Source organism: Saccostrea cucullata, unplaced genomic scaffold (genome assembly GCF_032062105.1).
Source record: "Saccostrea cucullata isolate Sc308-1 unplaced genomic scaffold, CSIRO_AGI_Scuc_v1 ctg2987, whole genome shotgun sequence".
In the NCBI taxonomy this organism is placed as follows: Eukaryota; Metazoa; Mollusca; class Bivalvia; order Ostreida; family Ostreidae; genus Saccostrea; species Saccostrea cuccullata.
Genome location: NW_026918383.1, coordinates 118,646 through 144,810, shown reverse-complemented (window position 1 = coordinate 144,810; position 26,165 = coordinate 118,646). Strand labels below are relative to the sequence as shown.

The window sequence follows — 26,165 nt, the reverse complement described above, 5'->3', positions numbered from 1 at the left end:
AAATGTAACTGCAAAACGGCATTTTTTTAAAAGCTATGTAAATTCAATATAAAACATTTCTCTAAAAGGCTGGTAAACAACGAGATACTATTAATTTTCTTCTGGAAGGCTATAAAGAGCTGTTCTAGTGACATGGAGTTTAATTTACTCCTATTAAATTCTCGAGATGCAAAAACAAATTAAATAATGTTGTGTGTACATGTAATTGTATATGTAATTTGAGTAATCTTCTTTTAAAACTATATCTTTTACTAATCTTTATTTTGTCAGTGTTTCTGTGTTTGGGTTTATTTTATATTGTTTCTTGTATTAAATAGCTGACTAAAGTTATGGCTTATTCTCCATTTTTTGGAGTTGAACTATGTTCAATCTCCCATGGTCATCACGCATTTAACATGTGCAGTAATTTGTGTTGATTATATAGAGCCGAAAGCGAGGCTACAGTGGCGACCAATTTACTCTGATGATATTCAACAGAAAACATGCCTAAACATCCGCCACAAATAGTTCTTGTCATTTTCTCCTGAATTGATCTAATTTTTATAATTTGAAATGTAAGTAAATGTAATAATAAAGTAATCTTATTTTGAATAATAAATTTCGTTCAAAGTAAAACTGAATTATAAAGAACCTCCAAAGTTTTTCGTAATGGAACTCGTTTTAAGTGTAGCGTCATCTATAAACACCGAAAGATACGAACGACAACTCTACATACTGACGGCAAGCGGCTAATCTAGTCTTCCCGATGCCCGACGATCTCGAATTTAGGTTTTTAGCAATTTTTTTTTTACCGGTGCACAGAATTCATTCCAACTTTTCATGAACATTTTCTTGGTTAAAATGAATTCATTAATGCATAAAAACTTTAGGAAACATGCGTATTTATTACTAAATCCGCAGTATCACCTGCCAAAAAGTGGTAAATCTAGTGCTCTGTTATAAATGTTAAAACCAAAAACGGACACCGATGTTTTCGTAGAATCGGGATTAAAAACAACAACATGAAGCATATTATTATATTTTTTTTAATTAAAGGAAAACCTCATTTATATACCAGATAATTTATACGCACACAAACTCTCACATATACCACTGCTTTTATGTTTGGTCATTTCAAAAATATTTGTTTCTAACTTTGTATTGATTTTTTCTGCACAATATTGAAAAATTTAAGTTCTGGCGCACTCCATGTATAATGTTCAATGTTCGTGTAATTGAAATTATACATTTATATTCAAAGAGAAGTTTTATATATCAAACCTGTTAGCTCTTAAAAGAATTATGTATGGAAATCCACATTTTATCAACATTGATATTATTTCTGTGAAACTGAAATTTTCATAACACGTGGGTAATGGTGCCAAGGAAAAATATATTACAAATTTGAAGATAAACAAGAGATACTGTAAGCAGTGAATTATATAAATGATCAACTGCCTCTAATATGAATATAATGGCAGTGTCCATGTTTTGCAAAGGGAAACCCAAAATATGTGTAGGATGAAAAAGTAATAGAAGGTGCACAACGGCAATATGTAAGATTCTATAAAAATTTCAATCAGTGGTGTAAGAGGAGTTGCGGGAAAGAAATGGGTATACCTAAAGCGTAACAAACAGATGGATGGACATCCCGATTGATAAATACCCTCCCGCTTTTCAAGCAGGGGGTATAAAAAAAGGACTAATGTAGGCAGGCAAGAATTGTGGCCTATGAATTTTTTTTTTGCTATTCAATGTCTCTGAATGTCTTTCTCAAGATTGTTGCAACACAAAAAAATCTTAAACAGTTGTCTGTATTTGAAATTATAATATTGTTCACTCACTTAACCTCCCGATCAAAGATTTTATTTTAAACCATGTTCAACTCCCATGAGTACTTTCAGTACTTTAATTTTAAAAATATAGTTGTATGTTAACACTGGAGTTTTATGAAGAGACTTACTTTTACATTCGACAGCTAACTTTTACATTTTAGTAATGGGAGTTGGTCACAGTTTAAATTGTAAAAGTCAATCGTCGATTGTAAAAGTAAGTCTCTTCTTAAAACTCCAGTATTAAAGGAATAGGCTATTATTTTTTTTTTACTTTTCTTAAAAGAAAAACAGAAAAAAACATCAGTCGGCGATTTCCTGAAGAATTACCTCACTTTATTTTTCAGGGTTGGATGTTCTATATCTTGAACTCAGAAAAATATTACTCCGTTGTTTACTTTATGTTCTCTGGTTTTATTTCTTTTATATTTCACTAACATACATATATATATATTTTTAAGGAAAAATAAACTTGCTCAATTGCGCTATTATGATACTGTAGATTCTATCATGAAATATATCTCAGATATCATTTCAAACCTGTAAAAGGATGGTAAAAAACAATTTATTTGTTGTTGTTGTCTAATTTCTTTTGATGAATATGTGAAATATATACCTCCAAAGAAGTAGGCCAACATTTTTGGAATGTTATACCTTCTCTTATCTGAAAAAAAAAATCATGTAAAGGATAAATGATAGTTCAATCAATTGCAATCATTGGCTAAAGAAAAACTGAACATATGGATAAAATTTTCAGTCCAACTATTATATCTTAAATTTTAAGAATCTTTAAAATTTAAAATACATACGTTTACAATATACCTCAATACTTTTGGGAATACTTGCATATTCTGAAACACAATCCTGTAAATTTTATTTAAAAAAAAGGATAAAATAAAATTTTATATAAAAAATTCATAAATGAGGCATCCAAATTTTGGATAGATATACTTACTTCTAATGCATTGTTCACCTGAAATTTAATAGAAAGATATTCTAATAGTCATCCAACCATCAGTTTAAATGTTAAAGAAGCTTAAAAGTTGTTTATAAGAATAAATGCATATTATAATTTGTTGTTAAAGTCTATGAATTTATCAAAATTAACCGCTTTGACTTTGATATTGAAAATTGAAGATCTATCATAATTCTGATATCTTACCTCAATGGCTGTGATAATTCTTTCAGAATAGGAATCCTTTCTGACAATTCCAATGAATGTATACTTTCGTCCTATTTTTAGAGCCTTTGTGAGTTCATCTAGAGTAATAATTAGACAAGGAGGCGGGTAGGCCTCAATGCTCACCTGGAACCCAATGCTAAAGCTCAACTATTACAACTGTATTACAATTGTAAATTGTACTCTAATCACTCCCCTGTATACGAATATCTTAACTTTTTGTATGGAAATGGTATCTTAAGACATTCCCTGTTGTCCAATCCATTTAAATTTATATATAAAATAAATATTGCTTAAAGTATTATTCAACTATATCAAATATTTCTCATTAAATTAAAGGCTCATTAAGTTGAAAATATTTTATATTCATTATTGATAAGAAGAGTTTTATATTTGGGTGTTTATCTTGTACATTGCAGGAGTATAATAATTATTATAAAGCTTAAGTAAATCTGCTTAAAACTTAAATACCCCCTTTAAATTGCAATTTATAAGAAGACTTCCATTGGAAAATCAGAGTGCCAATTAAGTCACATGTCTTCTAGTAGGTAATATGTGTACATGTATTAGTGAATTGTAAATTTTTTCAGAAAGAAGATGACAAAAGTTATTCCTATGTGTCACTAGCTGTTTTATTAGAGAAAATAGTCACAGTTTTCTAAATGCAAGTTTGTGCTGCCAAGAGGTAAATTGACAAACTCTGAAAAGATGGGCAAAAATTTCACGAGCCATGAGCAGTTTAGATGAGTTTCACTGGCAAAGTTGTTATACAAATATTTGAGAGAAACAGTCATTGCTAATTTAAATGTTACAAATCAAAAAAGTATGAAACTTCATGTTTAAAGTCAGTCTTCTTCAGCTTTTTACATAAAAAGATAAATTCATTAAATGTGAAAATGCAAGTAATACAATTGTGTAAATTATTTTAACTAATCATAGCCATAAAAGAAAAGAATAAGCTCAGTACATGTATATGTAATTTAAGTCCAATGAACTGTGTTTTCATTCTGATTCATGTTTAAAAACTATCTATCAATACTCATGCAGTCATTTACAGTTTTACCTCTTAACAGCAATGTTATAATTTGCTGCTTGAATCTTGAGAAATTGTTAAATTTCAAGTAGCTCTCTGGAATCACTTCTGCCATCATTTTATCTATAATGATAAAGTTTCTTATATCATACATTAACAATCATTTTTCTAAAGTGCATCATTGCAACATAATCTTTCATGATGACAGATATATTACAAAAGTTTTCACCAGATTGAAACTAGAATTTCTTTTCTAAATTTCCTGCATTGTCAATTAATTCATAATACATGTAGTTGCTATTGTACAATTTGATACTTAGCTAAAGAGTTCTCTCACCTGATAGATGCCTACAGGAGACAACTTCTTCTAAAATCTGACCACAAAATCGGCATTTGAAATCTTTCCTGTAAATTTTGAAAAAAAATTACAACTGTAAATCATTTTTTATCTGCAAGAACTTTATTTTTGTGTAATTACGCGAGACAGTGTGCTCGTGAAATTCTAATTCTAACGATAGTATTCCTTAATATTAAATAGAGCGATAACCACAATTTGAAAAAATTTTGCCTCGCTCATTAAGACTACTTGTGAAAATAAGATGTCATGAAAGTATTGAAGTCAAATAACATTATCTCAGAAAAATATCCCTCTTTACATAATAGAAAAAAAATTCTTCTCACCTAATGGTTTCAATTTCTAGAGCTCCAGGCACATGAATTCTAATGTAATGATTTCCCTCATTCCCTTCACAAGACGAATCTGTGCAAATGTATCGCGTACTTTGACTGAAAAAAATAAATCAATTTATTTCATGGCAGCAGGGAGGATCAAGGTCTAGGTATAACAATGCAAATAATTATTTAAATTACAATTTCGTTGTAAAAGTATAATAATTAAACTAGAGGTACTGTGAGCAATGAGCTCACTAAATAATATCCCCGCCTCTCATATGAATATTATGGAAGAGTCCATGTTTTTTTTTTGTGGGAAACCCAAAATTTGTGTCATTCAGGCAGATCAAAAAGTGAATAAGGAGGTGCACAATGGCAATATGTAATAAAGATTCTGTGAAAGTTTCATCAAATTCCATCCAGTGGTATGAGAGAAGTTGCAGATGAAAGATGGGTACACCAAAGCGTAACAGACAGACGGACAGACAGACATATGGATTACTATATATACCTTCCCGCTTTTCAAGCGGGGGGTATAATAACATTTGATAAATAAAATTAAATAACTGGGATTTTTTTAAATACAAATTTTAATAATTTATTGATAATGAATACAGTACATGGTATTTAATGCTCAGTCTCTACACTTATTGTACAAGAAATGAATATAATTTGGGTGTTGTATATTTTAAAAATTAAAAACTTTCTGAACAATTAAGTCTGAGATTATTTTAATTGCTTGAAATGTTGGTGTTCCTAAACATAAGAACTAAATATACATATGTATATCAATTGATCAAGTGTTAACTGCTATTTACATATATATTTTAACCATACTTTAAAATAAAAAGATACAAAAATATGCAATTATATGTAAACATCTGATGCAGATAAACATACTAACGTGTATTTTGAAATGTCTGTTTTTCCAACTACAACACCAGTGCAGCAGACGTACCCTTTTCCACAAGAGCTCAGCTGACTGTATGTTTTAACTTCTGTAGCTGATAAATAATCCATCAATAAAATGTAATGATCAAAGTTATCCAAATAAAAATGTATATTTGTATGTCACAGACGAATTTTTTTTTTATAAAAAAGGAAAATATATGTAAACATTTTTTTTTTTCATTAAGATACCTCTAGATCTCGGTAATGATGTTAGCGTTGTTCTCACAGTGATCTGGTTTTCCGAGACACATGGTGATAATAAACCTAGCTCTTTTATGACGGTGCAAACCACCTTAAAAAAAATTAAAATTCTTTAAATTTGTTTTTTTTAAAATTACTTACAATGTTAAAATTTTACACACAATAAATTAATTTCTCTTAAATCTATGATTTTAAAGAATCAAAGCCTTTTTGTCTAATAATTAACATAAAGAAATTTATTATAACAAGACAACACTTACCTTTTTAAATAATGTATTTGCATTCATAGGATCAAAGATAAGGAGATTTCCAAGGGAAGCTATAATTTTGAAATGACAAGTGTCGAGTTCTAAAGATGCTTTTCTGATGATAGTATGAACAAACCGTATATACTAGTTTTTCATGACATTTAATTATGATGAGACTTAAAACTTTGCAAACTTTGTGTGTACAGTAAACATCTTCTCCAGTTTTATTACCGGTACTAACTTTATCAGCACATATTTATAATCGAAGTTTTAATACTTTAGGTCTTTTAAAATTCATACCATTGAAGTCCAACAACTTAATGGCATCAACAGCAACTTCAAATCTGTAGACCAACAATTCCTAAAAAAAAAAAAAAAAAAAAAAAAAAAAAAAAAAAAAAAAAAAAAAAGAAAAGAAAAAAATATTAACAAATACATAAATAAAATTTACTTTATTTTGCATGTACTAGATGTAGGCCTACCTAACCCACCCTGCATCACCTGCACTGGTTTAATTGGCACTTGCACTGCAGGGCAAATTAATAATTCAAGTTTTTGAAAATTTTAAATGACTTATAAAAGACAATTACTTTTACGTCATATTTCACCAAAATATATCATTTTGCCCTGCAAAAGAGTAGTACCGCAGTTATCGTGAAAGGGTCTCTATTCAATGAAAATTTTATCATTTGCTTCATGAAAGGTTTAATTAAAATAATTAATTAAGAAAAATGAATAGATCTTTTATACATATGTAAACTATATGTCACATAAAACTCTCTTCTTCAAGTTCTTGTAATACATAGCTGTTTGAGCTTGCTTGTTATAAAGCCTAGAGGAAAAGTTGCACTCTGACTTTACATTTGCTTCTGAGCCACTGTGGGCACATGTTCATGTCAACAACATTCATGGATGTTTTTTCATTTATCTGACGAACCTTTGACATGTTCATAAATTTGAAAGCTGTCTCTCTGATTCGCTGAAGGTTTCCACTAACATCCAAAAACTGCACAGCATCTTCAGTCAAGGAATCGGTGGAAAATTCTTCCATTCTCTAGAAATTAAAAGTATAAAGTATGGCTAAAGAGCTGTATGACGAATGATTGAATACCTTTCCTATGAACATTTTCTTTTCAACCCATTGCATGATGATGAAGATGACAATAATGTAACAGACTGACAAGACAATATATCGATACTGTTCAACAAAGAATAATACTCCAGCTATAGATTCCAAAAATTTACCTAGATGTATTCCATTCCCTTAAAAACAAACGCTGAAATGGAAAATCTCTCGTCTGCGATATGCATACAAGGTAATAGCACTTGCAGACGTGTTTACTGCTTGCAGACGTGTTTATAATTCCCGCCATTTTGACTTTGTTTACGAAGTGTTATTCGTACGAATTGCTCAAATGCGAGAAAATGAAATATTCATTGAACGACTTAATACAAAAATAGACGCATTTTTTTCATCGTTCATCCCATTTTAAAGAAAACTGTTTTAAATATGTCTACAGAGGTAATTATTAATATGAATTCATTTTTATATGATGTCTAAATTGACAACATTGTTTAAAATGCACATTTGTAACCATCCATTCGTAAAAATTGATAATATTGAAGTGTTTGTTTTTACTCGAATTTCCTCATATGTTTTAAAACAACTAAATATAGTTTTACTTAGTTGTGTTGCATTTCATAATGATATTTGTTTGAACATTTTCTCCGAATATCTTTGAAATCTTTTTTTATATAAATTTATCAAATTAAATCATGAGGCTAAAGTGCTGTTAAAATCACAGGTGCTTGCTCCTGGAGTCATGCTCCAAGTACTAATAATAATTAACTAAGGATAATTTCATTTCTGATTTAATTGCAAGTTGTGTATTATATTTGCAGGATGTACAGAAACATTCAGTACACACACTATTGGGTTAGATCCCTAGATTTCGTTTGAACGTCTTAGGTATACCATACGATGGATTAGGGTTAGTTTTTATCAAGTTAAGAAATTCAGTTGTTTCAATAATTTTTCCACATAATTCAGATTCATAGGCATTTCTTTCAAAAGGTTTGTAGATTGATGGAGAGGATTGATAGATATTTTGTACAGGATATGAAAAGTTTTATTAATATAAAAAATTTGTGAAGAATATGTCTTTATGTATAATATTATACCAAATATCTGATTTGATCTCAGTAGGTATAAATATTCATTGAATTAAGAAATAAGGTATCATTTTTTGAGTTTTATTGAGATGTAAAACGGGTTGGTCACATGATCAAATCCCATAAAGATTTGATCCTGTGCCAACCTATCTGATTTGATCTCAATAAAACTATAAATATTCAAATGATAAATTGTGTCAAAAAATGATACCTTATTACTTATATTTACATTTGTGACTTATTCATACTTTTAAGTCTTTAAATTTGCCTGATTGTTACTTTTAACGTGCGAAATGCGTTATTTTTCAAATCCAACGGCATGTATGTTATCCACTAAACGCGCGTCGACCCTTTATGACGTCACACAGAGATTACGTCAAATGTTTATCCAAACTCACATCTATGACCTCTTGACCCCGTACCTGTATTTATACAGTTATAAAATCGCTTGATTTCAGTAGTGTTATATAAAGGAAAACATTTGCAAATGTTAATATTAAATTGTATCAAAATTAATGTGAATAAATCTTCATGTGCTATGATGTGGACAGTTTTTCTGAAAACTTGCTCAGTTTAGGAAAGACCAACCCCCTGATGATTAAGTTAAAAAATGTGTTATTTTCCACAGTTCAATGTGTTTGTTTTATATAAAAATGATACTAGTATTCATTTTTCGAAAATTATGTGCACATTTTATAAATATGATATTTAGAGTCCATATTATATACAGGGAAATTTTGCCTCTATATTTTTTCTGACCCTTTCATGCTTGTTTGAAGCAGCACTCTTAAAACAGCTTGGACAATTCAAAGAAGACAGCATTATGTCTTTGAATACATCTGTTTCTAGGTGAATTAAAACAGGACAAATCTGTATGGATTTAAAGTGTTAAAGGGCTAGAATTACAAAAAAAACATGTATACAGTATTTTTTGTCACATCATTGAAACTTTACACCTGCCAAATACACAAACACGGGTACAAACGTCACCTACAAGAAACAGAAAAAAAAAACTGAAATAATTTAAGGTAAAAGTATTTTACTTTCCAAAATTTAAATTTAGTATAATTGCTTTAATTTCAGTGAAGATATAAGAAGAAAAATAAAACTATCAGATGAATACGGACTTGTCAAGGACCTTCCAAAAGAGGGACAGAGAAAGAGTCATGGCAATGTTGTAGAGCCATACAATGATCATCAGTGGCAAGGTAAGTAGAATTCAATATGTTTGCTAGTCCTGGATTACTATGCCCATCAATTTTGTATACAAAATATCCATATTTTAGCTGAATATTGTGCTATAAACATTAAAATTGTATTGAGTTTATATCAAGTGTGTAGAAATACCATCATGCACTATTATTTAGATGTTATTTTGCTCAATGAATGTCTTAATTAAATTACATTTATACTTTGAAGCTTACAGGTTTTCTGTATTTCATGTACATTATGACTATTTCTTTTTTCTAACTTTCTTCCAGAAAATGGAACATCAATTCAAGGAACACATCCATATCCTTCAGGACCAGGTAAATTATGCAAGATATTTTCTCTCCACTCCATGTTAAAAGTTTACTGACTCTGTCAGTCTGTTTGTCGACTTTATTTCATATCTGAAAGGATATTTTTAATGCTCTGTTCAGGTTTTTGTATGAGTGATCGTGTCATTTTCCAGAAGCAAAGTCAATTAAGCTGGGTCAAGGCTATAAAATAGATGTAATTTTTTTAAAAAGGTTTTTATGCTATTTAAAAAACGTAGAAAGGAGAAGTAAAAATATTATAAAACAATTTTGATTTTAAAAGTAAGATGATGTCATTTTGAAAAAAAAATGCTACAAAAAATTAGAATTTCATTCTTAATGGATATATACTGGATAGATATTCTACTGAGAGTACAGTATAGTTATTTATTGACAGGTGTCCAGTTAAGTGATGGTACAATGATGCAGACAGACCCCAGTCACACCGCACAGATGGAAATGGCTATTTACGAAAAAAACAGGTGACCAATCAGAATTTGTTTGCAACTTGAAATGAAATCATATTCCACCTGTAGTTTCATAAGCATATATAATATGTAATGTTCTTCAAACACGTACATGTATTAAAATATCTATATTAATTCTTGACAGTTAGTTTATCAATGTATAGTAAATGTCTGCGTTTAAGATACATAACTTGTGAGGCTTTTTCTTTTCTGTAGAAACAAAGAAGTTCCAAGTGGGGCTGGCATGCATGATATCAGGACACATCATGAAAAATCTGATCCATCAAAGGTCTGCTAAGCTTCAGTATATTTTTACTAATAACATATTTGAAGGTTTAAAATTGTTGAGCACTATGTATGATTTGAAAAAGAACAAATTGAAATTTGAAATATTTAGGAAGCAAAGAAAAATATGAAATAAAACGTATTTTAGCATTGAAGAAAGTAACAGTTTTGAATTTGTTTTGCTCCTTAAAGGCATTAGTTTCAATAGGAAATCAACAAGCACTTGTTCCAAAGAAAGCCATGACAATGCCTAAACCAGCCTGGCATCCACCATGGAAACTTTATAGGGTAATTTATCCACTAAAAATGTAATTCTTAATATAAATCCAAATAAACTTCCATATGTACTCTCATATTGTGTGTTGTGTATACAATTTGGGCTTTAAATAAAATAGCACAAATCTTTGAAGATCAACATTTTTAGCTTATAAATTGAATTTTTGTACAAAGTTTTTTTTTCTCTGACCTCCAATTTACCGGTAATTGTATTAAATGTTTTCTTACTCCTGAACTGTGAGTTGCTAGTATTAAAAGTGTATTTTTATTTCCTTTAAATCAGGTTATTAGTGGTCATCTTGGATGGGTCCGGTGCATTGATGTAGAACCAGGTAACCAGTGGTTTGTTACTGGAGCTGGAGACAGGGTTATCAAGGTGATTTTTTTTCTAAAATAAAAACTATATAATCTAAAAAGGGGGAAAAAATTCAAATCAAGAATACATGAATGTAAAACAGAAAAACAGAAAATTCACAATTAATTTTGAATATATTTAAAATTTTTTTTTGGGGGGGGGGGGGGGGGGGGGGGGAGAAGATCACTGAATGACTGATTAGAAAATATGATATTTAATTAAGATTGTTCATAATTACTAGATATGGGATCTGGCCTCTGGAACTCTCAAGCTCTCGTTAACTGGTCACGTCAGCACTGTACGAGGGGTGAAGGTCAGTCATAGACAGCCATATTTGTTTTCCTGTGGAGAGGACAAAATGGTTCGATGCTGGGATTTAGAGTATAACAAAGTAAGCACTTATTCAAATGAAAGTGGTATTTTCTCTATTGATAAAAGCCCTTACTACTTTAAATTACTTCTTATTTGCAAGAACTTAAATTTCATGTAATTGCAAATCTGTCATCTCTCTGATATTTTATTCTTGCATATATTTGTAATGAAAAGAATTATATGCCACAATTACAACAGCTTGCAAAGATGTTGTTTTGCTTATAAATAATTGTAACAAGTAGCTATCTTATATATATATAAAGTCATTATGGTGCAAAAATATAGTAATCTACAGTATTTCATTTCATAATATGTTTAATAACTGTCATCTCTCTTTGTAGACAATCAGACATTACCATGGTCATCTAAGTGCTGTGTACTCAATGGACCTCCACCCCACAATAGATGTGTTACTGACCTGTGGTCGGGACGGGTCGGCCCGCGTGTGGGACATCCGGACCAAGGCATGTGTTCATACACTGGTGGGTCATAACAACACGGTGGCTGAGGTCAGGTGTCAGGCAGCAGAACCACAGGTGAGAGAGATATTTAAAGTTATCAGTTAATTTGACTTGTGAATTAATGCAAAGGGGAATAACTTGAGCTCTATGATTACTATTTGTTTATAGTTGAAGAGGGTAGAGTGCTCGCTCTATTGCTAGAAGGTCATGGGTTTGTTCCCTTTCTGCAACAGATCTTAAGTTGATTTAATTTTCAAAAATATAGAAAATATTCATTGCAAAGTATTTGACACTACTGAAGTGAAAGTTGCAGGTCTTTTGGATGAGACCATAAAAAATTAAGGCCCATTGTCTGACAGGTATGAAACCGTCACTGCTCATTGCCTGTATGCCAAGTAGTCTATCATGGTTATGTTTCACAAAATTGAAAAATCTAACATGTAAAGCAATAATCAATCAAAATATTGCTGACAATATGATACTGGCCTTGGATTTTAACTTTTAAAATGGCTACAAAGAATTGTTTATGGGATATTTTCAATGTTTTTCGTTTGAATTTATATTGCTTTAAAATAAATGTATAACCTTTAAAGATGACCCAGACCATTACATTTGAACATTTTTATATTTCTGTTACATGTAAGCAGCAGAATGTAGTTATGAACATTGTTGACTGTAGTAATCAGTGTTTATCACTAAAAAATATCTTGGTCAGAAATAAACCTAGAAAAGATTTCTGTCCAAATAAAAAATAACAAAGAAAGGCTTTTGATGTCCTTAGGCCAATTAGAACTCTGATGAAATCTATAAAACACAAGTGAACACTTTTAACTGCAATCATTCCAATAGAAAACCTCTGGACTATTTTTGAGCTCATTGTTAAATCAGATTCTTTTGAAGCAGAATGGAGATCTTAGACCATTTTGATTTTTTGAAGGATCCTTCAGGGGTAACATAGTTTCAGAGAAATCTGTAAATATTTTGACAGCTTTTGATTTTTCAGAGTAAAATGAATGTACATTGTGTATAATTTTGTTTTTTTACAGGTGATCACTGGTAGCCATGACTGCACCATCAGGTTGTGGGATTTAGCCATGGGGAGGACACGAGTCACACTGACCAACCACAAGAGGAGTGTCAGAGCACTCTCCCTCCACCCCAAGCTGTAAGTATGACCCCCCCCCCCCCCCCCCCCCCAAAAAAAAAAAATTAATAAAATAATCATTTACACTTCTAACCAAATTCTTATGAAAAAAATCATGAACAGGTCCAGGAAAATCACTATATTTAGCTAAATCTACCTATATAGCTTTATTTACCTATAAAATATAGCTTTATTTAGCTATTTCAGAGTAAATTTCTGTTTTATGAAAAGCAAACAAAAAGTTGCATAATGAGGCAGTATTAGTTTTCAACTTTAAAATGGACTGAAAACAATTCACCAAAGACCCACTTCTAAAAATGTTTCTCCTTTTGTGCAATTGCAATCAAAGATCTGAAAGTTTTGGGGCTATGTATAACAGTTAATCTGTGATTAAGCAGCTATTTTAACAAAAAAGCAGTTTTTGGTCAACAAGATAATTGATTCAATGGTAATAATTCAGCACAATGCAAGGCAATCACACTTAGTCATGCCTCACCACACTTCCAGTGAGCCTTGAGTGAGGGACAGCTATCCAAACAATAGAAGTGTCTAAAAGAGACAATGTTTTTATCATCCCTTCGAGCAACTTGTTGCGGAGGGGATATAGCATCGCGAATGTGCGTATATGTGTGTGTTAGTGTGTTTGTGTGTGTAATTCAGTGTTATTTTGATTACTGTTCATCAGCATGGTACGAAAGTCTGTCCAAATCTTTGAAAAATAAGTTACAAGTTCTTCAAAACAAAACAGTAAGATTTATTTTAAATCTGAGTCCTAGAACCAGGATCAAATTGCGATATTTTAGATTCAATAAATACACTACGTGTATCTGATCGTGTAAAACAGTTAAGACTAAATCATGTTTTTAACATCAATCAAAGCCTAGCACCAAATTATCTAAATGAGAATTTTAATAGGAATAATAATGCTACTAGGGGAGCGTCCAATTTTAATTATCATGTACCCAGGGTTGGAGCATACAATGATTCAAATTTTTATTATCAAGCCATTTTAAACTGGAATTCTCTTCCATTGGAAGTAAAAACTATAGCCAATAGAGCTAGTTTTAAATCTGCTGTCAAGTTGCATCTTACACAAGAAGCTCGAAGGATGGAAGAAAGTATTTATATATAATATTTTTACAAGGGAATGAAACTTTTTAAAAATAATTTGTATTAACCTGAAACTGTGATTATGTATATACCAGGTATATGTCAAATTATTTTATTCAGGCTAGGAAAATTATGTAATCCTTAATTTTATTTTTTATTTTTTGTCTATGCTGTCTTAGTCAATTAGATTATAATCAACTGGTACCATCTTAGGACCCCATTGGAAATAAGCATGTTTTATATATTGCTTTCGTGGGTTATCCTAGGCAAAGATTGTGTTGTATGTGATAAGATCTGGTTCTGAGATCCGTTTAATTAATCCTGTGATAATGATAACTGTGATAATACCTGGAGTGATATTGTTTTAATGTGATAGCTACATGTATGTGCTAGAACTTTTAAGCGATCCCTAATTAATTTTTGAATGTAATTTGTGTTATGATTTGTAATGAATTTGACTCTTTGCCTGAATAAACATAATTATAACTAGGGCTAATTGTAACGGGGACCGTTACAGATGTTCCCCAAACGCTCCCCAACTCCCTTCTGGTGCCATATTCCCTGTAAGTTCTATTAAATAAGACATACTTTATGCAATTTAGACTTAAACAACGTTTTCCAAGAAGAATACAAAATATATTTAAATCTTAGCATTACACGCGTGCTCATGTGAATGCATGTGCGTCATGACCATTTCATCTTGTGTACACTATCTATATATTTTAATATACTTAATATCAAAGCATTTAATCCAGAAGTATTAAAAAAAATACACTCATTTAAGCGTATTTTTAATTTTACTCATTTCACGTGCACACACGTGCATGCATGTGCATGATGACCATACCTTCTTGTAGGAGTTCATTATGTCTATCTATATTCTAAATCCCATCCTGTTTGGTTGAAAAACAAGGGAGTTATAGCCATTTAAAGTTTAAGCCAATCAGATTGCAGCGCACGTGCATGCGCGTGTTTACATGATAATTGTTATATATCCTATTGTAGGACATCCTAAAGTATGTCTATGTTTTAAATTTCATCGCATTTCGTCAAAAAACAGAAAAGATACTGGGATTTTTGTTTCAGCCAATCAGAGCAAAGCGCACGTGCATGCATGTGCATGATGACCATACCTTCTTGTAGGAGTTCATTAGGTCTGTCTATATTCTAAATCCCATCCTGTTTGGTTGAAAAACAAGGGAGTTATAGCCATTTAAAGTTTTAGCCAATCAGATTGCAGCGCACGTGCATGCGCGTGTTTTCATGACAACTGTTATATATCATAGTGAAGGACATACTAAAGTATGCCTATGTTTTAAATTTCATAGCATTTGGTCAAAAAACAGAAAAGATATTGAGATTTTTGTTTCAGCCAATCAGAGCGAAGCGCACGTGCATGCGCGTGAGTTCGTGCTAATTTGACAGTGTCACGTTATCTACACTATTAAGATATCTTTATATAATGAGTTTCAAATCATTTCATTAAAAAATGTAAAAGTTATAGCTATATTAAGTATATCAGTCATTTCACTCTTATCACGCGCGCGCACGTGCATGCGTATGCGCGCAAAATGACCTTCGTTCCGCACACCTACACTACACACCTATTAACCCTAAAAAGGTTTTAGGTCAGTTGGGTGAACAGTTTCTGAGAACACTCGCGGACAAAAAAGTACCGGAGAACAAAGAAGAAAAAAAAGAATAATAATAATAACTAGTGCTAATTGTAACGGGGACCGTTACAGATGTTCCCCAAATGCTCCCCATCTCCCTTTTGGTGCCATATTCCCTATAAGCTTCATTAAATAAGACAAACTTTATGCATTTTAGACTTTAACAACGTTTACCCAGAAGGGTACCAAGTTCATTCAAATTTTAGCATTGCACGCGTGCGCATGTGAATGCATGTGCGTAATGACCATATCATCTTATCTACACAATCTATATACTTTGATATACTAAATATTAAAATATTTAATCCAAAAGTATTAAAAAATACGCTCATTCAAGTGTATTTTTGATTTTACTCATTTCACGTGCACGCACGTGCATACATGAGCATGGTGACATACCTACTTGTGGAAGTTCATTACATCTATCTATGTTCTAAATCCCACTCCGTTTGGTTGAAACCAAGGGAGTTATAGCTGATTAAAGTTTCAGCCAATCAGATTGTAGCGTACGTTCACGCACGTGCATACATGAGCATGGTGACATACCTACTTGTGGAAGTTCATTACATCTATCTATGTTCTAAATCCCACTCCGTTTGGTTGAAAACCAAGGGAGTTATATCTTATTAAAGTTTCAGCCAATCAGATTGTAGCGTACGTTCACACACGTGTATGGATGTGCATGGTGATCATACCGTCTTGTAGAAGTCCATTATATCTATCAATGTTCCAAATCTCATCCTGTTTGGTTGAAAACTAAGGGAGTTATAGCTATTTAAATTTTCAACCAATCAGATTGCAGCACACGTGCATGCACGTGTTTTCATGAAAATTGTTATACATTATGTTGTAGGATATCCTAATGCAAGGCTATGTTCAAAATTTCAAAGGATTTCATCAAAAAACAAGAAAGATATTGAGACTTTAGTTTCAACCAATCACAGCGAAGCGCACGTGCATGCGCGTGAGATCTTGCTATTTTGACCATGTCATATTGTCTATGCTACTACTATATCCTTATATTATGAGTTTCAAAGCATTTCATCAAAAAGGTAAAAATTTACGCCTATATCAATTAAATCGGTCATTTCACGTGTTGCTCGTGCGCGCTCTTGCAAGCACGTGCATACAAAATGGCATGTTGACAATGTTATCTTATCTACATTTATTATATGTCTATATATTCTAAATATCAAAGCATTACATCGAAAAAAGTAAAAGTTACAGCAAGTTCAAGTATATTGGTCATTTCACGTGTTGCACTTGCGCGCTCTTGTAAGCACGTGCACGCAAAATGACCTTCGTTCCGCAAATCTACATAACATGCCTACTTACCCTAAAAATGTTTCCCCTTAATCGGATGTGTACTTTACAAGATCATTCGCGGACAAAATTTTCCCGAGAAGAAAAATAATAATAATAATAATAATAACTAGTGCTAATTGTAACGGGGACCGGCCGTTACAGATGTTCCCCAAACGCTCCCCAACTCCCTTTTGGTGCCATATTCCCTATAAGCTTCATTAAATAAGACAAACTCGTTGCATTTGATACTTTAATTAACAATGTTTACCCAGAAGTGTACCAATTTCATTCAAATTTTAGCATTGCACGCGTGCGCATGTGAATGCACGTGCGTAATGACGATATAATCTTGTCTTCACAATCTATAGATTTTAATATACTAAATATCAAAGTATTTAATCCAAAAGTATTAAGAAATACGCTTATTCAAGTGTATTTTTGATTTTACTCATTTCACGTGCACGCAGCTTGTAGAAGTCCATTACATCTATCTATGTTCTAAATCCCACCCTGTTTGGTTAAAAACCAAGGGAGTTATAGCTGTTCAAAGTTTCAGCCAATCAGATTGCAGCGCATGTACACGCACATGTATGCATGTGCATGGTGACCATACTTTCTTGTAGAAGTCCATTATATCTATCTATGCTCCAAATCCCATCCTGTTTGGTTGAAAAACAAGGAAGTTATAGCTGTTTAAAGTTTCAGCCAATCAGATTGCAGCGCACGTACACGCACGTGTATGCATGTGCATGGTGACCATACCTTCTTGTAGAAGTTCATTTTATATATCTATGTTCCAAATCCCATGCTGTTTGGTTGAAAACCAAGGGAGTTATAGCTATTTAAAGTTTCAACCAATCAGATTGCAGTGCACGTGCATACACGTGTTTTAATTATAATTGCTATACATCATGTTGTAGGATATCGTAATGCATGGCTATGTTCAAAATTTCAAAGGATTTCGTCAAAAAAACATGAAAGATATTGAGACTTTAGTTTCAGCCAATCAGAGCGAAGCGCACGTGCATGCGCATTAGATCTTGCTATTTTGACCATGCTATCTTGTCTATACTACTAATGTATCCTTACATTATGAGTTTCAAAAAATTTCATCAAAAAATAAAAAAGTTACGGCAATATCCATTATATTGGTCATTTCACGTGTTGCACGTGCGCGCTCTTGCAAGCACGTGCGCGCAAAATGACCTTCGTTCGGCAACTCTACATAACATGCCTACTGACCCTAAAAAGGTTTCACCTAAGTCGGATGTATAGTTTACAAGATCACTCGTGGACAAAATTTTCCCAGGAAGAAGAAAAATAATAAGAATAATAATAACTAGTGCTAATTGTAACGGGGACCGTTACAGATGTTCCCCAAATGCTCCCCAACTCCCTTTTGGTGCCATATTCCCTGTAAGTTTCATTAAATAAGACAGACTCTATGCATTTGAAACTTTAACAACGTTTACCCAGAAGTGTACCAAGTTTATTCAAATTTTAGCAGTTCATGCGTGCGCCCGTGAATGCATGTGCGGAATTACCATATCATCTTGTCTTCACAATCTATATATTTCAATATACTAAATATTAAAGTATTTAATCCAAAAGTATTTAAAAAATTAGCTCATTCAAGTGTACATTTGATTTTGCTCATTTCACGTGCACGCACGTGCATACATGAGCATGGTGACCATACATACTTGTAGATGTCCATTACATCTATCTATGTTCTAAATCCCATCCTGTTTAGTTGAAAACCAAGGGAGTTATAGCTGTTCAAAGTTTCAGCCAATCAGATCGCAGCGCATGTACACGCACGTGTATGCATGTGCATGGTGACCATACTTTCTTGTAGTAGTCCATTATATCTATCTATGTTCCAATTCCCATCCTGTTTGGTTGAAAGCCAAGGGAGTTATAGCTATTTAAACTTTAAGCCAATCAGATTGCAGCGCACGTGCATGCACGTGTTTTCATAATAATTGCTATATATCGTGTTGTAGGATATCCTAATGCATGGCTATGTTCAAAATTTCAAAGGATTTTGTCAAAAAACAAAAAAGATATTGAGACTTTAGTTTCAGCCAATCAGAGCAAAGCGCACGTGCATGCGCATGAGATCTTGCTATTTTTACCATGTCATATTGTCTATGCTTCTAATATATCCTTATATTATGAGTTTCAAAGCATTTCATCAAAAATTGAAAAATTTACGTCTATATCAATTATATTGATCATTTCTCGTGTTGCACGTGCACGCTCTTGCAAGCACGTGCGCGCAAAATGACCTTCGTTCCGCACATCTACATCACATATCTACTGACCCTAAAAACATCTCACCTTAGTCGGATGTGTAGTTTACAAGATCATTCATGGACAAAATTTTCCCAAGAAGAAAAATAATAATAATAAGAAACAGAGTAAAAACAATATGTTCCCAAACTTCGTTTGGGGAACATAATAATAATAAGAAACAGAGTAAAAACAATATGTTCCCCAACTTCGTTTGGGGAACATAATAATAAGAAACCGAGTAAAAACAATATGTTCCCAAACTCCGTTTGGGGAACATAATAAAAGTGTGTTAGTTACACCTTGTGGGCAAGATTGACAGAAAACCTTTGCATTAACCATTCTCAGTGTTTACATACATGAGTGGCAGTATAAAAGGACGAAGCCTATTCATTTTCAAGTTCATTGATGAAATATTTCTTCAGATATCGCGTTTTTACTGCCTCAAAACTCTGATATTTTATGTACGAGTTGACAATAATCATTTGTGGGCAAGATTGACAGAGAACCTTTGCATTAACCAATCTCAGCATTTACATACTTGTGTGGCAGTATAAAAAGATGAAGCCTAGAGTTTGATGAACGTCGCCGTTTCATTACTGAAGTCCAACAGGTGTCTGGGAATTTGGGGTGCACGTTATTCCTAAAAGCTGTAAATACAGTCCACAAGTTCAATTAACCTCTCGATGTACATATTGTGTTATTTTTCATTATGAGAAAAAAATGCATATTGCTTGGAACTGTGAGATATACTTAGGTAGGTAAATAATTAAAATTACTGAGACTTATACATTTAGCATACGTGATATGTTTCTGCTAGGTATAAGGGAAACTGCTCAATTATGTATGCATATTATTATTATGCCCCCCTCCCCACTAAAATGCTATGCAATTTGATTTTCGTTAAAGATAGACACCCCAACCCCCGTTGAAACAAGTTAATTAAGGAATCACTGTCTAGTTTTGAGAGTATGCCAGGGCATCAACAATAGTGGGAAACATGGGATAATTTGCATAACGGGCGAAGCCCGTTATGCTAAAATTATCCCATGTTTCCCACTATTGTTGATGTCCCTGGCATACTCTCAAAACTAGACAGTGATTCTTTATATTTCCATTTCATTGTGAAATAAATTTGTAGACTTAGACATTAAGAATTTAGACTAATCAATTTAAATTACATGAGGACTTCCATGCCGATTTCAATAGTCCTCGCACACTGACTTCAAACACAAAGGCAGTCGCACGAGATTTATATGCATATTTGGCCTCCTTAGCATCAGACACAGAGACAGATGCGCATGAGATTTGCATGCGTATTAGGCCTCCTTAGCTGCTGACCTATCGATCTGCCTAATTTACATTCCGGTAGAATTATCAGGAAATCAACTCTGCTTACTTTCAGAGGGTTATTATAGTAAAAAAAATTAGAAATGGAAATATTATCATATATTAAACTTTACTACCCCAAATTAGGTATCCATGTTATGCCCCCTCCCCTTTACCAAGACGCTATGCATTTTGCCTTTGGAAAAACTGGATCAACAACAACACCCGACTAATAATTTTGTCAAAAGTAAGGCAGTTGATCCTAATGTGGTTTTGAATCCCTTTTTGGGACGTGGAGACTGGTCCTTTGAATGAGACCGTGTAAACCAAGGGCCCATGTCCCAATAGATGCTGGCACTAAAAGATTCCTCACTGCTCAATGGTCGTCAGTTCCTATTATAGAAAAGAATGTGCATCTCTCCAACGAAAAACCTTCATATGAGCAAAAAAGTCCTGGGAGGGACATAAAACAAAACACATTTAACTATTAATCTTTAACATGTTTTACGTCCCTCGAGAGAATTTATCTCTTATGAGATATTGCCATTACCAGTAAAGTTCCTGTCGCGAGGGGATGCTCCGCTTAGCAGTGCCCTTGTTTTCTATGCCCCAGGTTGTTTTTATCAAACCTTTTAAAAAAAATATCAGCCATTATTTTCATGCGACTTTTTGTTTGCTTTTCACAAAACAGAAACTTATTCTAAAATACTAGTAGCTAAATAAAGCTCTAATATATAGGTAAATAAAGCTATATAGGTAGATTTAGCTATATAGCTAAATATAGTGATTTTCCTGGACCTGATGAATATTTGGAATTTAAATAGCCTTAAACACTAGTATTCTGAACATTTTTTCAGATATACCTTTGCTTCAGCATCACCAGATAACATCAAACAGTGGAAATTCCCCAATGGAGACTTTATACAGAATCTCTCTGGTCACAGTGCCATTGTTAATGCGCTGGCTAGCAATGCTGATGGCGTCCTTGTGTCTGGAGGTAGGGTACATTTTAAACTTACACCAGAAATAATGGTTTAAACTTTATCATGCAGAGGGATTGTTTTTGTGTTTTCAAGTTTTTAAAGATATTTACTGGTATAGACCACCTTATATGTGTACATGTATATAATTGAAAAGTGTAATTTACAGCCAAATCATACATGTTATAAGTATTAGAAGCAATGATAAAGCTTTCCCAGAACCCCCCCCCCCCAAAAAAAAAAAATGTTTGGGACATAGCTATGTACATGTACATATGTTTAAATGAAGCTCTTTTATTCTAATCAGCTGACAATGGATCAATGTACTTCTGGGATTGGAAAACTGGATACAACTTCCAGAGAGTCCAGGCTGCAGCCCAGCCTGGATCCATCGATTCGGAGTCTGGAATATTTGCCATGACCTTTGACCAGAGTGGCAGTCGTCTGCTGACCACAGAGGCAGACAAAACCATCAAAATTTACAAGGAAGATGACTCTGCTGTAAGTTTCTGAACTTTTAAATTTGGGTTCTTGTTTTTGCTGAAACCATGTTGGAATTTAGTATATTTCTTGCATAAAAGAAATGGGATCATGCAGAGGGAAATAATAAAAAATAATTTTCCAAGAAAGATGCAACAAATATGAAAATATAATTGCATTGTACAGCAAAATAATATATGCAGTTGTCAAAGAGCAATTAAAATATGATTTTTGCAAATTAATAAGCAAAAATTCAATATTAAATGTTTATAAATTATTAAAATGAAATATTTTTTTCTAGACTGAAGAAACACATCCAATAAATTGGCGTCCAGACATCGTGAAGAAAAAGAGATACTGAGGAGTGAGGAATCAGAATGTGAGGATGAGGAGTGAGGAATGATAGAATGACAATAATGGATCAAAACAGGTGTCATCCATTTATTTAAATAAAATTGGAAGTGATTTTAAACACTATCAAGAAGAATAGAGAAAATCAATGACGACCAACATTTCCAAAGATCAACTTTTAAGATTGAAGGATGGTTTAATGAAGAATTCTCTTCGTGCAGTATTCAGTAATGTGGAGTCAAAACTGATAACACAAAACAAACATTTAACAAAATAATTTTAATAACATGAAACAATAACGAAAAACACAATATGTGAAAAAAGAGTGACTTTTCATCATTTTGCTATATTGTCCTAGACAATAATCATCAAAAATCATCATCACTCATGAAAAATTGTCATCTTCATGTAAATAAATATGTACAAAAGGAGATTTTGGTGTTTTCTTATGAATTTTTAATACTGCAGAGTTGATCATTCTAGGAGGTCTTAATTTCCTGTCCTCTCATCAAACAGAATGTCCCTGACTGTTTTCCTCCATTTCTATAATCTGTATGATGTCCTCTAAGGGTAAGTCGTCATTGTTTTGTGTTGGTGTTGTCATTTCCTCAAATTCTCCTTTGCTCTGTAATTTATACAGGTACACATGTACTACATTGTAGCATTTCTTACTTTATTCTGTACAAGAGGGCATAAGTTTTAATAGTAGGGAAAACAATGAAATTAACTAGAAAAAAAGATGACATGCCATTTTTTGTAACATTTCATAACTAGATTTGAGTGCCCACATTTGAATGCATAGATAGACTATGACTGAATAAAAAAATAAAAATAGTGACAATATTTTGTGTACGTTAACAAAATTTTTCATTCTAGTTTGATCTACTTGTGTAATCTTGATTTAGTTTATTTCACTTTTACTTACTTTTTCTTAGTCAGCTGCATGCTTAACTTGTTACTGTTGAGACTAAGAGGGAAGAGTTAAGATCAAAGAAATAAAATAGTCAGAATTATTTTTAAAATATAGAATTATAGAACAACAGTAGAATAAATAGACAAGTTCAGGATTAGTTATATAACAGAAATGTTTTTTACAGAAACATGCAAAAACAAATCCTGCATTTCATTTTCATATTACAGTTAATACATTATACACAGACACTCTATGCTACATATTTTTCTTACTTTAAAAAATAAACCCGGGGCATGCCTAAAAAAAATGTAACATCAAGAGCCTGTGGTAATATACGTTTTATGATAACATTAGGAAAAAACATTACTTTATTTGCGTCGGAAACTTAAATGTAATATGAGGTGTTTGAGATTAAGGAGTAAGAGCTTTGAAAATTAACCCCTTCCTTTTTTCTTAAACAAAATTATTTTAACAAAAATTGAATTATGTAGATATCTCCATTTTTATTTAAAAGGAATCCTATTATTTACAAACAGACATAATTGTTACCGTGGAAAGAGGTTGTCGCTCAAATTCGGACTGAATCAGTCGCAGAACTTGCTGGACTTTCGGGTGATTGTGATGTTGGTGTATTGTGGCGGGGTTATTTTCAATTTCAGTCAAAATCATCTGAACCTCTGGGTCCTAAATAAAACATTAATACGACTACAGTATCACTACAGAAAGAACATTCTAATTTTTCAAGAAATGTTGGGCTTAGAAGAATATACAATAATAATAAAATTCTGTATATTGATATCGCTCCTGCAGATATGGAGATAAATCTGCAGATATATAAGATGTATATTTCAATATACAAAGGGTCCTTATAGAAATAACAGTAGAGATTATTTATCGTACTTGATAGAGACGCCTGAGTTCTTCATTGTTCAGGAAGTCCTCTAGTTTAGGTAACCGCTCCTCACCATCTTGTGGCACGCCACCTCCACCCTCTGAAAGAAAACTCCATTTTTTCTAACGGTTCGAAATTATTTTTGTTTAAAACTTAGCTAAGGCATATTATCATTGTGTTGCAAAACATTTTGCAAACAAAATGGACGTAGTTTTTGTACCAGAACAGAAATTTGAGAGAGAGATAGAGATTGGTTTTGTAAGCTTTACTATACCTGCCATGTTTATGTTTCAGACACAATATATTAAATGCGGAAGTTTATTGATTTTTATAAACCGAAAGTACAGTCAAAATTAATAGACTAATCCCATGCTATTTTTAGTACCCGAAAATTATAGATAGAGATTGGTTTTGTAAGCTTTACTATACCTGCCATGTTTATGTTTCAGACACAATATATTAAATGCGGAAGTTTATTGATTTTTGTAAACCGAAAGTACAGTCAAAATTAATAGACTAATCCCATGCTATTTTTAGTACCCGAAAATTACTAAGTCTACATGCCTCACAAGTTATTACATGTATCTTTCTAATATATCTCGGATCCACTTTGGTGGGATAAACCCTATAGTGCTTGCACCACAATCCATCCACATTAAGACATATACTTGTAAAGTCATTTAATTACACAATAGTAAAATTCATCAAATCACCGGATTCTTTCATTTGATATCTTACTCGAGAAAACTAATAGGCTCACAAATATACTTTTTCTTCCCACTTTAAAATTACAGTAAAACTCGTTTAGTACAAACACAGATATTGCGAATTCACGGATATAGCGAAGTTATATTAGATACCCAGCTTTATAAACGAATTCCTTATACGGATATAGCGAATTACGGATATAGCAAAGTAATTTTTTAGGTCCCGTGCAGTGACTTCGTTATAACCGAGTTTTACTGAACAAAATACTGAATGTTGTATAATGAATATGATAATTTACAAAATTGAAACCTCATGACTCATTGAAGTTGATGGAAATTAATAGATTTTCAGAATTATTAAAGAAATCATTGCAAAATCATAAGCTTTACAATCTTTGCAGACACGTCATATTTCAGCATGGTCGTACATGCAGTAACTTTCATCAAATCGTCATGTTTGGTTAAACATTTGTTGTCTTTCGTACGTATTCGTTTATTTGCCACTTACTCTCGTACAGATGAACTTTTATCTTGTGAGGTAAGGATTATTTTAAAAAAAAAAGTTTCATAAATGTGACTACAAAAACTGGCCAAGAGAAAAAGCGGGATGATTTTTAAAAGAATTCTTATTAATTTGGAAAGGACATGAGAAAGGCCCCTTTATATCTTTCGTACAAGTAAGGTAAGGTCTTTGCAACTATCAGCAGAGAAATTTACTCTAGTTGTTTACTTGAGCCTTAGCCTAAATGTCATTCTGCTAAGAAAAAACGAAAACCTTTAAAAACTTATTCTTGTGCTTTTACCAATGCATCGATCAAGTATTTCCTAATGGCTAAGCATTAGAAACAAATCCTTTATATTGCAATTTTTTACGACCTATACCCAAATTTAAAAAAAAAATAAGCTTTTATTAGTCAGAATATATTGCAATTTTGATTTCGCAAGAGAAAATGAAAACTTGAAGGAATCATTAAGGTTTTGA

At 32.3% G+C, this 26,165-nt stretch overlaps 3 protein-coding genes across 3 annotated transcripts; 1 reads left to right on the top strand and 2 right to left on the bottom strand.

Annotated features, from left to right (window-relative positions):
* Positions 1–2,427: 2,427 nt before the first annotated feature.
* LOC134264229 (minichromosome maintenance domain-containing protein 2-like) lies at positions 2,428–7,158 on the bottom strand (the record flags this gene model as incomplete). The annotated part of the gene is made up of 12 exons (XM_062746532.1): positions 7,034–7,158; positions 6,397–6,457; positions 6,109–6,167; positions 5,837–5,939; positions 5,601–5,700; positions 4,706–4,810; positions 4,362–4,429; positions 4,055–4,147; positions 2,974–3,071; positions 2,767–2,784; positions 2,621–2,675; positions 2,428–2,475 (listed from the first exon to the last, which is right to left on the bottom strand). Coding segments are annotated over exons 1-12 (922 nt in total), but the record flags the coding sequence as incomplete, so codon positions are not given.
* A 14-nt stretch (positions 7,159–7,172) lies between these two features.
* Positions 7,173–22,958, top strand: LOC134264220 (pleiotropic regulator 1-like). The gene is made up of 13 exons (XM_062746521.1): positions 7,173–7,186; positions 9,352–9,476; positions 9,750–9,797; positions 10,186–10,270; positions 10,472–10,544; positions 10,733–10,828; positions 11,100–11,192; positions 11,413–11,562; positions 11,885–12,079; positions 13,051–13,169; positions 21,718–21,857; positions 22,148–22,341; positions 22,622–22,958. Exons 1-13 carry the CDS (start codon positions 7,173–7,175, stop codon positions 22,679–22,681), a joined length of 1,392 nt encoding a protein of 463 aa, XP_062602505.1. The 3' UTR covers positions 22,682–22,958.
* A 139-nt stretch (positions 22,959–23,097) lies between these two features.
* Positions 23,098–24,865, bottom strand: LOC134264338 (hsc70-interacting protein-like). Its single transcript, XM_062746638.1, has 4 exons — positions 24,751–24,865; positions 24,485–24,576; positions 24,134–24,268; positions 23,098–23,296 (listed from the first exon to the last, which is right to left on the bottom strand). Exons 1-4 carry the CDS (start codon positions 24,755–24,757, stop codon positions 23,180–23,182), a joined length of 351 nt encoding a protein of 116 aa, XP_062602622.1. The 5' UTR covers positions 24,758–24,865; the 3' UTR covers positions 23,098–23,179.
* Positions 24,866–26,165: the final 1,300 nt, after the last annotated feature.